The 11,813-nt window shown below is 42.9% G+C and overlaps 1 protein-coding gene across 4 annotated transcripts in view; it reads right to left on the bottom strand.

Moving 5' to 3' along the window:
• Window positions 1-5,683: 5,683 nt before the first annotated feature.
• Window positions 5,684-11,813, bottom strand: part of SSPN (sarcospan) — a 114,361-nt gene continuing 108,231 nt past the window's right edge. For all 4 annotated transcript variants that reach the window (XM_059185823.1, XM_059185825.1, XM_059185824.1 and 1 more), the window contains one exon: window positions 5,684-10,089. In XM_059185823.1, coding sequence (XP_059041806.1) covers window positions 9,724-10,089 — 366 coding nt within the window. In that variant the 3' untranslated portion in view covers window positions 5,684-9,723. The remainder of the gene's footprint in view (window positions 10,090-11,813) is intronic.

Below are 11,813 nucleotides of genomic sequence, written 5' to 3'. Positions count from 1 at the left end.
TCTGTGCTTCCTGGGTAAGCTTCCCAAGATGGTTGGAAATGGCTGCACTTCACCAAGTTCTGGGGCCCCTTTTTGAGAGCTTCGGGGAAGACTTGCAGGCCACGGAGCAGGGGAAGAAATGTGCTTCCAACTGGAGCTAATCACGTAGCTGGTCCCCGATGAGAAAATGTCTGCTGCTGCAGAAAGCAATCAGGAAGGGTCTTCGGGGACCCTTGAAAGACTATGAGATCCACCGGGAAGAGAGCGGGCTGGAGGAGGCTGGCCCCATCTCTGCAGCTCCTCTCCCCAGGGCTGCTCTGGCGGCCGAGCTAGATGAAAATGTCACCTAAGCAGACTGTTTTTTTTTTTTTTTTTTTTTTTCCAATCCTGGTATATACCACTGCCTTAGACAGTGAAAACTCCTTGGCAACACCAGGCAGACGGAGCTTCTTTTCATTTTTAATTGAATCCTAAGAGGTATGTTTTTTTTTTTTTTTTCCTAGAGGTGCCAGCTTAAAGTAATTACTAGAATTCCCAACTGGGCTAATCAGAGATTCATAGAAAATAAGGTGGAAGAGAAGACCCGTGGGTCTCTCTCATTCTGCTTGGAAGGCTCTCACAGTCCAGGGCAGTGGTCATCGTTCTTGGCACTGTGGACCCTTAACAAGAGCTTCGAGATAAATCCCTGCCCTGGGAGGGAAGAGAAACTGATTTCCCTCCCTGGGAATCTCTCCTCTGATGACCAGACACCTTCCATTTTCATCAGCTGTTTATCAAAATCAGATTAGGAAAAGAATCATCTGATCAGCACTGTGTATGCCTGTCTCAAGCCCAAGTTACAGATGACTCTCCCACGGGCTGCTCAAGCAGAGTACCGTGACCCACAGATAAACCAGGCTTTGCATTTCCGGCAACTTGTCCTGAACTTATGATTCTCCCCAAAAAGACAACCATCATTAAAGTCTCATTGTTATTATTGATCTGAGTCAGATAGGTGATTAGCCCCATGGGAGCTGTGGCTCTGTGGTAAGAGATTGTATATTTCTGATAAGTCAGAAGTCACTAACGGGTTATTTTGAGCTCTCCCAAGTGGAAGACAATGGAGCATTTAGTAGGTTGTGCAGTTACGTAAGACATCTCTTTCCAAACAAAGAGGGGGCAGGATACCCAGCCAAAGGCTTGAGCACAGGAGGCTGTGTGGTCTGGTAGTTCCAAGGAGAGACGTGGGGCCAGGCCTTCCTGGGTTCAGCTACCAGCCGAGACTCTGACTCAGGGGGAGCAGAGCCAAGTCTCTTGGCTTGAGGCGGATAGACTATAAAACCCAGGAGAGAGAAAACCGCAGGTCTGTGCTCAAGGACTCTGGGGGAAAAGCACATTTTGGAAATTAAAAAAAAAAAAAAAAAAAAAAAAGATTGCTCTGTTAAGTTACAATTTGGGAATTTTTCAATAAGAAATGAGCATTTTTCTTGCTTATGGCCTGACACGTCCTCTTCTGGGCAGCAGTGTGAAGCCAAACCAGTGTCTGAGGGTGTTCTGTGTGGGATGAATAGAGAACCCCGGGGGTCTGAGCAAAGTTAGTCAACCTTGGTGAGTTCTCACAAGTAATGCTCAGGGAGCCCGGCATTACCCTCAGGGGCAGAGAGGTTCTGCATGAATTCTTCTACCCCCTCTCCCCACTTTTTTTTTTTTTTTTTTTAAACACACTCATTCTGCCTTCCACATTAAAATGCCCTCTGAAATCACAGGAGGAAAACCCCTTCCCTTAGACGTCTGGATGCTTCCCTTCAGCCAGTCTGAGCTGAGATTTGCTCAGCTGTAACCAGCAGCCTGTTCAGCTGCAGACCCACACAGGTTCCCAAGCCACAGCCAGAGCTGGGGCTACTGGGAAATGTTCTCCGAGTCTCCCCAGCTCCGTGACGGTGACTCTTCTGGTCAGACAGAGTAGGTGGCTACCTACATGACTGAGTTTGAAGGACTACAGGGCAAGTTCCCCCACCTCCCCCCACACCCCCCACATGCCTCATTTTTCTGGACCTGAAAAGCTTTCTCATCTTTAGGAAAATCCTACTACGATGAAAAGAATATTTATGGGGCTCTCCCTCCTTAAGGTTTTAACCCCCAGCATTTGAGTTAACAATACTTGAGCTGATTGTAAAAGAAATGGGATAGGGGATGGGAGATGGGCAGATTCTGCTGTGGGACAAGGTAGGGAGGGGCAGCGGTCTCTTCGCTGGAAAGGTAGAGAGAGCCCAGGAGAGGAGAGACATATAAATCCCAGAAATGGAGGTGGCCTTCTTGGTCGCTTTATCCAGAACTGTCCAAAGCAATATTAAAATCTGGTGGTGGGTGGGTGTGAGGGTCACGCCGGCATGGTTGCTCTCACTTCAACCCAAACTAGGTCAAATGGAATCCAGGTTTTCACTTGTGGCTCCCTCATGCGGACCCCAAATATGTTGATGTCATTCCTCCCTGCATTTGCCTGACTGCGTGTTCCCAGCCATTGGTTAAATGGCCATGTTGGGCGTCCCAGGTCCCAAGCTTCTGTATATTAAAATACTGTCAGCTCTCTCTCTCTCTCTCTCTCTTTTTTTAAAGATTTTATTTATTTATTTGACAGAGAGATCACAAATAGGCAGAGAGACAGACAGAGAGTCTCTCTCTCTTTTCAACTGTAATCTAGAAAAAAATAATAAAAACTTAACAATTGACTCTTGCCCAAAAGGTATCTGAGGAGTCCTTGTTTATTTTGTGAGAGTACATGAATTCTATCCTGAGTGAAAGAGAACTAAAAATAATCCACTGAGGGGTGCCTGGGTGGCTCAGTCAGTGAAGCATCTGACTTGATTTTGGCTCAGGTCCTGATCTCAGGGTCATCGGATTAAGCCTGTGTCAGGCTCCACGCTCAGCACAGAGTCTGCTTGAGAGATTCTCTCCCTCTGCCTTTGCCTCTCTCTCCACTCTCCGTCTCTCTCTAACAGCAATCAATCAATCAATCACTCAATCTTAAAAAAAAAATCCACTGAGGCTAGTGACAACTTTAATCACAGAGTTTTCAGATTCTATTTCTTCTGTCTCAGATTCACTGGGGCCAGCACTCCACTTTCAGACCTTCTCTGGGGCGCCTGCCTAGAAAGATACAGAGAGACCCGCTGGGAGTGGATTGCATGAGACGACAGGCATCTTCTTTGCTCAGAAGTGCACCGGCCCCCGCTGGTCCTTCCGAGTCAGCCCCTTGCTCCCCATAGTCATAACTGCTCAGTCAAGGACAACACAGGGGGGCTGAACAGAAAGCCTAAGAAGCAGAGCACCCTGCCCAGAGAGAGGTGTCGGTCTCAGTCTCCAGGTTCAGAGACCCGGGAACTGCCCATGGACATCTCACTGTTCAGCTCCCTCACTGGGCATTAATCAAGGCACCTCCACAATTCCCAGAAGCGGCAGGTAGGGCCAGGCCACCTCTTGGAAGCTTCTGTCTCCTTCTCTAGCGGGGGTCTGCGTGCAAGAGGCGAGGCTAGCCCAGCACAGGGGCCACAGATGAAGCTCCAGGCCTCCGCATCCCCCCTGAGCCAGCCTAAGAGCCTTGTTAAATACCAAGACTTAATATCTCAGCTGAAATCTGTGCATTTTGGATTATGGCCTTAATATCTGCTTCTCCCCAAGAATAACAGATGACTCTATGTCCCACATCTCTTGGATGGTCATCTTTCTGATGACCTTCCCAAGCAAACAAAAACAAAAAAGGAGGGGTTGTACATCACAATCTAAATACACAATCTAAAATACAGACAGCTGATAATGTATGAAAGCCCAACAAAAAAGACTTCCTCTAAGAACACATGCTTTGGAAGGGATCAATAAACATATATAAATATATGTTGGAAAGAAATAAAGAATAAGTGGCTGTCTTCATGCGGGCATCCCTACACGTGAGTTTCATTTTTTACTTGCCTACGATCTGCATTTTAAAAAGTAAAATAGGGGTGCCTGGGTGGCTCCATGGGTTAAAGCCTCTGCCTTCGGCTCAGGTCATGATCTCAGGTCCAGGGATAGAGCCCTGCATCGGGATCTCTGCTCCGCAGGGAGCCTGCTTCCCCCTCTCTCTCTGCCTGCCTCTCTGCCTACTTGTGATTTTTCTCTGTCAAATAAATAAATAAAATAATTATAAAAAAATAAAAAGTAAAATAGCCAATACTGGTCCTGTACTTCAGAAAGACTAACTTATAGAGGATGAATCTGTCAAATGAAAAAAATAATTTATAACAATTTATTATAAATTACAAAGAGAGATAGACTCTATCAAGGGAGAAAGTAGATTTCTGACTGTATGATTTCAAAAACTTGCCACAAATTTATAAACATTCATATGAGTGTTCTCATATCCAACCTGGAGAATAAAGCTCTAGGTGGTATTTGCTGACTATGCTGAAAAATAGACCTTTTAATAATTCTTGAATGAGAATCAGTGACCCACAGGGTCAAGCATACCAAAGGTGGTTGGTAGTTGGTTTTTTAAAATAAATCAGGGGTTGTACATCACAATCTAAAATACAGACAGTTGATAATGTATGAAAGCCCAATAAAGTTTCATTGTAAAATGTTGGGGTTAAGCATGCTTCTATCAAACTAAATTCAAAGTGACATGAAAATCAAGAGAAATGTCTCAGTTTCTTCTTCTCCCTGAGAGAAGAACCGAGAAAAGATGGCCACATTTGGGAAACATCCAGCTGTGCAAACCAACAAATAGGGATCCAGCCAGCACATAATTCTGTGCACTATCACCAATAAGAGCTGACACTATCTTATTTTAAAGCAGAATTTCTGTTGGCAGCCCCTTTGATAATGTTCCTGGATTATAAAAAGGGAGTCACAGAAGGGGATAGCAAAGCAGAGCTATGTTTCTAGTTGGATGTGGGGACAGGAGAAGTGGCATAGGGCTATGCAGAACTTAGCTAAGGATGAAATCAACCAGATGTTTTTTAAGCTCTCTCTGAGCCAGTCACTTTGCTAAGTGCTATTTCATTTAACTTTCCCCGTGTTATGTTTTTCTCCACTCTGCAAATGGGGAAGCTAAACATGAAATGGTTTGTCAAAAATTATGCAGCCAGAAAACAGCCGTCAGATTTCCACCCCAGGACCTGCAGCCCTAACACTAAGGATGGGAAACCCAGCTCAGAGAGTGTATCCTGAGTCGTAATAACAGTCTCTTCCCATTCTACAAGCTTTTCTAACTCAAATAAACAGAAAGAACTACTGCATTGTATGGTATCATCAACTATTTAAATTGCCTCAGAGTTTGTAAGAAGCAGTCTTTACATTCAGATTTGAAATGGAATTAGGCTGTCCATTTTTCTGTATAATTAAATGTAGGATATGACTGAACATGTGGCACTCAAACTTGTATTCCATTCTCTAGGCCAAGCTTTACTTGACATTAACAGACATAAATTAAGAATCAGCATTCTGAGTATTTTCTGCAAGATGTTTTTCAGCTCTGGCTCTCTCCAGCCCCAGGGAGCATTTATAACCTTGACTTCCACGGTGGGTGCCATGTACCAAAACAGAGACAGCCATTGGAACAACGAAGTCAAAATGAATACTAGTTCTCATCCACCCCAACACCAAATTTTTGAAGCAAACACTCAACTGAGAGATTTTATGTATGCAAGTTCACATGTAACACCCTTCAAAACACATCCAAACAAGGTGCTTGCAGAGATTATGAAAATTTTATTAATAAAGAAAATCTGCATATGTGCAACCCCTTGAAAAACGACCACCTCAAACCTGTGGAAAGCACTATGTTTTCTAGTCACTGTTTCATCAATGCCAGAAAAATGCAATCACAAAAGCAGAAGGCAGACCAATATTCTTGAAGGGGATAATCATTCAAGATAATAAAATACTAGAAACCAGAAGAGAAGAATCAAGGTATCCATTTCACAGGCTGAAACACTGAGCCTTCAGCTGAACAAATGTTCCCATTGGGAGACAATATATTTGGCAGCAGCTCTTTTTAACGCTGCCCTGAAGACTCTGAATCCATTCAGAAACATGACAGAGTTCTTGGAGTCTGGTAAAAACCGATAGCCAGCACAACTGACGGAAGTTAATAGCGACCCAGCAATCGTTCACGGCAGTCACGAGAAAATGGAAAGGTGGGCTTTGTGACAGGATAGCACCGGTTTTTCAGGGCAACTTTGAAGTTTGCTCCTAATTCAATGACTGCCGCACCTTGTCCTCCAGAACCTTCCTTGGATACCCTCTACCCCACCGTTTACTAACAATCTATAAACATATTCCAGATACAACGCATGCAAGAAGGGAAGTACAAGAGTATTTAGAGATTCTAATGTCCCAGCTGTGAATAGAGAACACACATAGCACTGGTCCTTGCTCTTGGAACCCGCTGCCCTTGCAGCTGGAAACCCCTCCAAAGAGATCATATAGATGTTTAATTCAAAGAGGGGGGCACAAAGTCAGGCCTGTTACTTGACTACAGTTTCTAGGGCCCCGCATAGCTATATTTTTAGGCTTGGCTCCAAGGAGCTGCCTCCACAGATTTGGACAGAGCGAGGGAGGCACAGATGGCGGTCACGTGAAGGCACAGACCGATCGAGTGGGCTCGGTTACAAAGTCTGTACATTTAGGCTGCTGTATTCCTCCTATTTCAAGTACTGCCAAGTCCCGGCAGTTTCCCCTCTTTCCAAAGTCTTGATTCATTTAATTCTCCTGAAGGAGGTGGAAGAAGAGGAGGATTGCGCAAATCTTACTGTTTTATGGTTTAGAAGAGACAGTCACCATCTTGGCTCCTTGTCAGATTTCAAATGTAACATTTTGCTAAGTGTAAAGCTGTGTATCTGTTCCCTTTCTGTTGCCGTTATTATAACTTCAATATTTGCAAAACACAACCTCAAAATACTTTAAATCCAGCGCAAAGCAGTTTGTTATTCATGTAACACATTTCTTACACATATCAATACTCAGTTCACAGCAGGGGACTCCTTTCTTGTTTTATTTTTTTCCTGTTTTGTTTATTTGTTCCTTCTTTCAGTTATGATGATTTTTTCCCTCTTTTAGGGATTTAAGAATGATTTAACTACGTAATAGCAAAATTTAACTACATAATAGCAAAAATACATATATATATGTACTGGGGATTTTAATATATCCTGATTATTAGATTATTACATTATATATGTATGTATACACACATATATATAATGTAATAATCTAATAATCAGGATATTATCAAACTTATGTCAATCCTGCCTGGTATACACATATATATAATGTAATTATGTAATAATCAGGATATATATATCCTGATTATTATCAAACTTATGTCGATCCTGCCTGGTGGCATCATTTAGAAAAAGAAAGAACATAAGCTAAAGTTATTCTACTCTTTGAAATACCCTGTGAATCGTGTGTAAAGCACCGAGCACCTTGGTGAAGAACTTTAATTTTTCCAATATAAGACCTGTAGTGTTTGCTACAAAAAGTTGTTGAAAGAAGTCAGGGTGTGATTCCAGTGGTGCCCTATTCATAGTGATCAGCATTAAATCACAAGTTTATCACTCTACAGGACAGTTATAATATTTCAGATAAGCAGCCATTTTCTTCCTTATGTAGGAAACTGTCCAGATCAGAATGCATTCAGTTTTTGGTATTGTTTTTTTAACAGCACAGAGTATTTTTCAGGTCGTCATCAGGATGCTGTAGTTTTTGTGTGTGATCAAACCTCTGCCCCAGAGTCTTATCCACTAAGCCCTCCAATGTGAATTCTTGGCCTGAGCTCTTGTGTAGGAAGGCCATTTTTAAAGTGAGTCAATACATAAAAAAGGTTTTCACATCTGTTAATCAGGTGTTTTATCTGGAGAACGTAAAAGCTATTTACAATCCTCCAACTGACTTAACGTTTTTCTCTTTACTTGGATATTTATATTGTGCAGAAATTGACACTACTGTCGCAATCAATGGGATTGTTCGACTATCTTCTAAGGCAAACAAGAAAATGCTTTTCTTTTAGGTTTGAATTTCATGACTAGTGGAGTCTATCAGTAGGCAATGTGGAGAGGCAAATTCATCTCCATTATTATCTTGAATCTCTGATTTCACTACAGCATGCTAGTAGAGAAAGATCTTGATAACATTTATGCTGCATGAATTTGCATTCTGAGCTCTGTCCTTAAAACATGGATATTGTTCAGAACTTGATAATAAGAGAGAAAAGATTCCCACCATAGGGCACTTGTGCTTTTTTTTTTTTTTTTTTTTAAAGTCGTGGTAACTTAGAAACAGAACAAAATAAAAACTACCTTCCAAGTCAACGGGCAGATGCTTAAATCAGGACTTCAAAACAGGAGTTGAAGTCTCCGGGAGAACTGTGCTTACAAGTCAATAGTAGGATTACAAATCAGATACACTTTTATGAATGGAACGCATGGCCATTCCCAGTCTTCTTCAAAAGGACTTAGCTGCCAAGAGAGATACTCCACAACATATCACAAATGTGCTATTTGTACAAACATCGCCCATTACAAATGCTCTTGCTTTTGTTTAAATGAGTATTTTTAACCTGAGCTATTAATAAAAAAAAATTTCTCTTCTCCCTTGTCAAGCTTGGCTTTCATAAGAAAGAATCTTTAAGCCTCCTCTCTTATGAGAGTAATTTCTCTGATGGTGCTACTACGTAAGAACAGCCAGGGCTCATTAAGTAGGCTTTGGAGCTTAATTATAATTAACAATTAGGTAGAAATTAGTTTTAATGATTTGTTTTAGATGATAGAATAGAAGCATAATGTAATTATTTTTGAGCCTTCTACATCATTAAGAGACAACTACCACCAACTTTCAATTATTGAGAAGCAGACAATCATCCAAAGCGTTTAGCAAGGGATCCATTCATGGAGCCAAACTCAGGGAGCTGAGGAGAAAAGGGCCTCCGCCCCAGCCCAGGTGTTTATAATTATCGCGCCTTTGCGAAGTCTCTTCTTCCTCTTCTCTGCTCCTTCAAGCTGTTTCATGCCTTGAAGACATCTCCACCAGCGAAAATAGAGAGGCTCAACCTGGCTGTTCAGCTCTCCTCCCCCACCCCTGCCTTTCTCCGAGACTTAGGGCAGATCATGGAGGGAGGTGGGAGGTTCTGGAAAAGACGGCAAAATTTACGACGTGGGCCTGGAATGCCAACGCGCACTATAAACTGAGCTTGCAGGAAAGAAGATTAGACAAATGAGGAATAAAATGAGGACAGGTTTTCCCCACTCTCCGAAACTATCTAGATGAGCATCCATTTCTGCTAACTGAAAGAAAGCTGAAGATTTTTTTGCTTCTACAGAACAGCCTCTCCCTTTACACCATTTCGGTTTACAAAAGTTTTCATGGGGCTGCTCAGCTTTCAGGAAGCGGGGGACAGCCCTAGGAGGGCTAAACTCCACGCGGCAAAGATAGACATGCTGTTCTTTCCCCGTTCTGTGTTCTTTTAATGTCCCAAAGTTAGTCTGGATGTTAATTTCCCTGTAAGAGTTTTTTAAAATATTATAGAAACCTGAAGAGATGTGTTTATTTCCTAAAAAATACAAAAATATTCATTTAGAACAGTGACTATTAGTTACTGTCAAAAGTTTTTTTTTTTTTTCTGTTTTTTTTTTTTTTTTCCTCCTCTCTCTTTCTTTCTTCCTTCCCTTTCTCTTTTTTGACCTCAGCTCGGCAGTGGGCTGCTTCGTCTCCCACCCGTGAGCAAGAACGTTAGACCTTTTGCTGCTGACCTTCAGAAGCCCTGAGGGAGCACATTCTGACCCCCACGTAAAAAACCTGGTACCTGTGTTTCCACATCACAAAGCACGCCAGCAAGCACACAAGGCCACAGAGCAAGTTAAGAATCATCTGGATGAGCAAAAACAGTTTGAAAGTGCCTGTGATGCTGGTGCAGTCCGTCACATCCCTGTACACAAAGGTCCTGCTGAGGGGCTCCTCGGAGGGCACCTTGCAGTGGCAGGCGTCGAGAGCCGTTCCGCAGGAAAACCGGGCGAGCTGTGAGTAGTGGTGGGCAGCAAAGGCCACGGCCAGCACGCAGACTGTCAGGCCCACGGCACTCAGCAGAAAGTACAATAGCTGTGAGAAAGCAGAACAGAACCTTCCAGTTACCAAAGAACACGGGACAACTCGTGACAAAGCTAATGCATCAAAGCTGGGCTTTCTCTTCTCTCATCAGGAAGGTCCTGAGGGAGGGGCTGTTTTCGCCTCAGAAACGGAGTCCCCAAGGCAGAAGGGGAATTTGATTTGATTGTGAGCAGTCCTTAACCCCTGATCCTATGTTGATTTGCCCTACGGATGTTGGGTGCTTTTCATAGATTGAGCCAACAATGTTAGCTTGATTGTGGGATGTTTCTGGATGTAGCAGCCTGTTTAGATGACTCCCAAACCTGAGAGCTGTCCCTGAAAGGCAGGCTGTGACTGTTTCTGGACCTCAAAAACTGCTCACCTGAAGACTGCAAAAAGACTGGGAAGTAAAGAACACGTATGCAACGGATGCAACAGAAACACTGTGCTGGCCAGAAGTGGCTGTGATTGACCAAATGGCAATACGGGTTAATAAAAACAGCGGTGTTCAATATAGTGATTGCCAACCTGTGTCCAGGAATGTCAGGATCCCCAGTAAGAGGTTGCTGGAAAAAAAATTATGGTTCCAGAAGGTAGATGACTGAATGTCAGCTTCATCACCTATAACCATGGAGTTCCTGAGCATAAAAATAAACCCCAAATGGCCCTTTATAGCTGCCAAGAGATTCTGAACACCATTGGCCTATGTGACAGCCTTGTGATGGAAAAGTCTGGTTCAAGAGCTAAACTCTGCTGCTAAAGAACCATGGAATCCCTGAAGAGGACATTTAGCTTACACCTGAAATGCGTTGATCAAAAATTGAGAGTGCTTGTTGACACAGTCACCATATAAAGCATTTTATAAAAACAAGAAATATTCCTGGGATTGCACTGACCTACTGGAAAGGTTTCTCTTCATGGTCCCACCTGCTGAGGGTCTAGATAAGGAACAGATTCCCCAGCTGTTGGGACTGGTGCACTTGAGCCTGGTTCTTTGTGTGAGATTTGCATTCCATAGTTAAAAGCTGCTCATAGAGCAGTTCTGGTGAAGGCGAACTCCTCAGAGTAAGATTAATTCTACTCATGTCCAGGTTCAGATTAAAGTAGCTCTGAAAAGATTATGCACTCTCTCCACTTCCAGCGATCTGTCATTTAAAATAAAAACACATAACTCAGATTATAAAACATGGGCTCAAAAGTCCTCCGAGTGATTCTCCACATGCTGACAATTCCAAGTGCTTTCAAGTCTTAAACCCAGAATATTTAAAAATGTATTTTTTTTCTTTCTTGTGTGTGTGCATGTGTGCTGATGCCCTAATCATGAGTCTGGTTTGCCTGAAAGCTTGACTGAGGGCACGGGAGGGGAGTGGAACCCACTGGCTAAACCATCTTGCCTTCGCACGGCTGCACAACCAAGGAGAAGCCCAGCTTCTCTGGATTTTTCTCATCAAATACATCGTAAACACACACACTACCCTTCCTCTTCAATCACTTGAAGAATCGTCAGTTGGAACCCACTTGTTTCATCTGTGAAACAGTTTATTGCAACATCTTCTATCTCAGGGACACAACAAGGAGAACTTCTATGCAACATGTCTAGTCTCCCTTGGAGAAAGGGAAGCAGATAAATACTAATGGGAACCATTAAAATTTAAAAAGGAAAGATTGAATATGTGCTATTGAACTCATCCTCTCCCTAAATTTTCAGTGGCCATGCTTTCTGCAAACACGATAGT

This window comes from Mustela lutreola, chromosome 8, assembly GCF_030435805.1.
Source record: "Mustela lutreola isolate mMusLut2 chromosome 8, mMusLut2.pri, whole genome shotgun sequence".
In the NCBI taxonomy this organism is placed as follows: domain Eukaryota; kingdom Metazoa; phylum Chordata; class Mammalia; order Carnivora; family Mustelidae; genus Mustela; species Mustela lutreola.
Note: the sequence above shows the minus strand (reverse complement) of the source record. Positions and strands in the feature narration are given on the sequence as shown.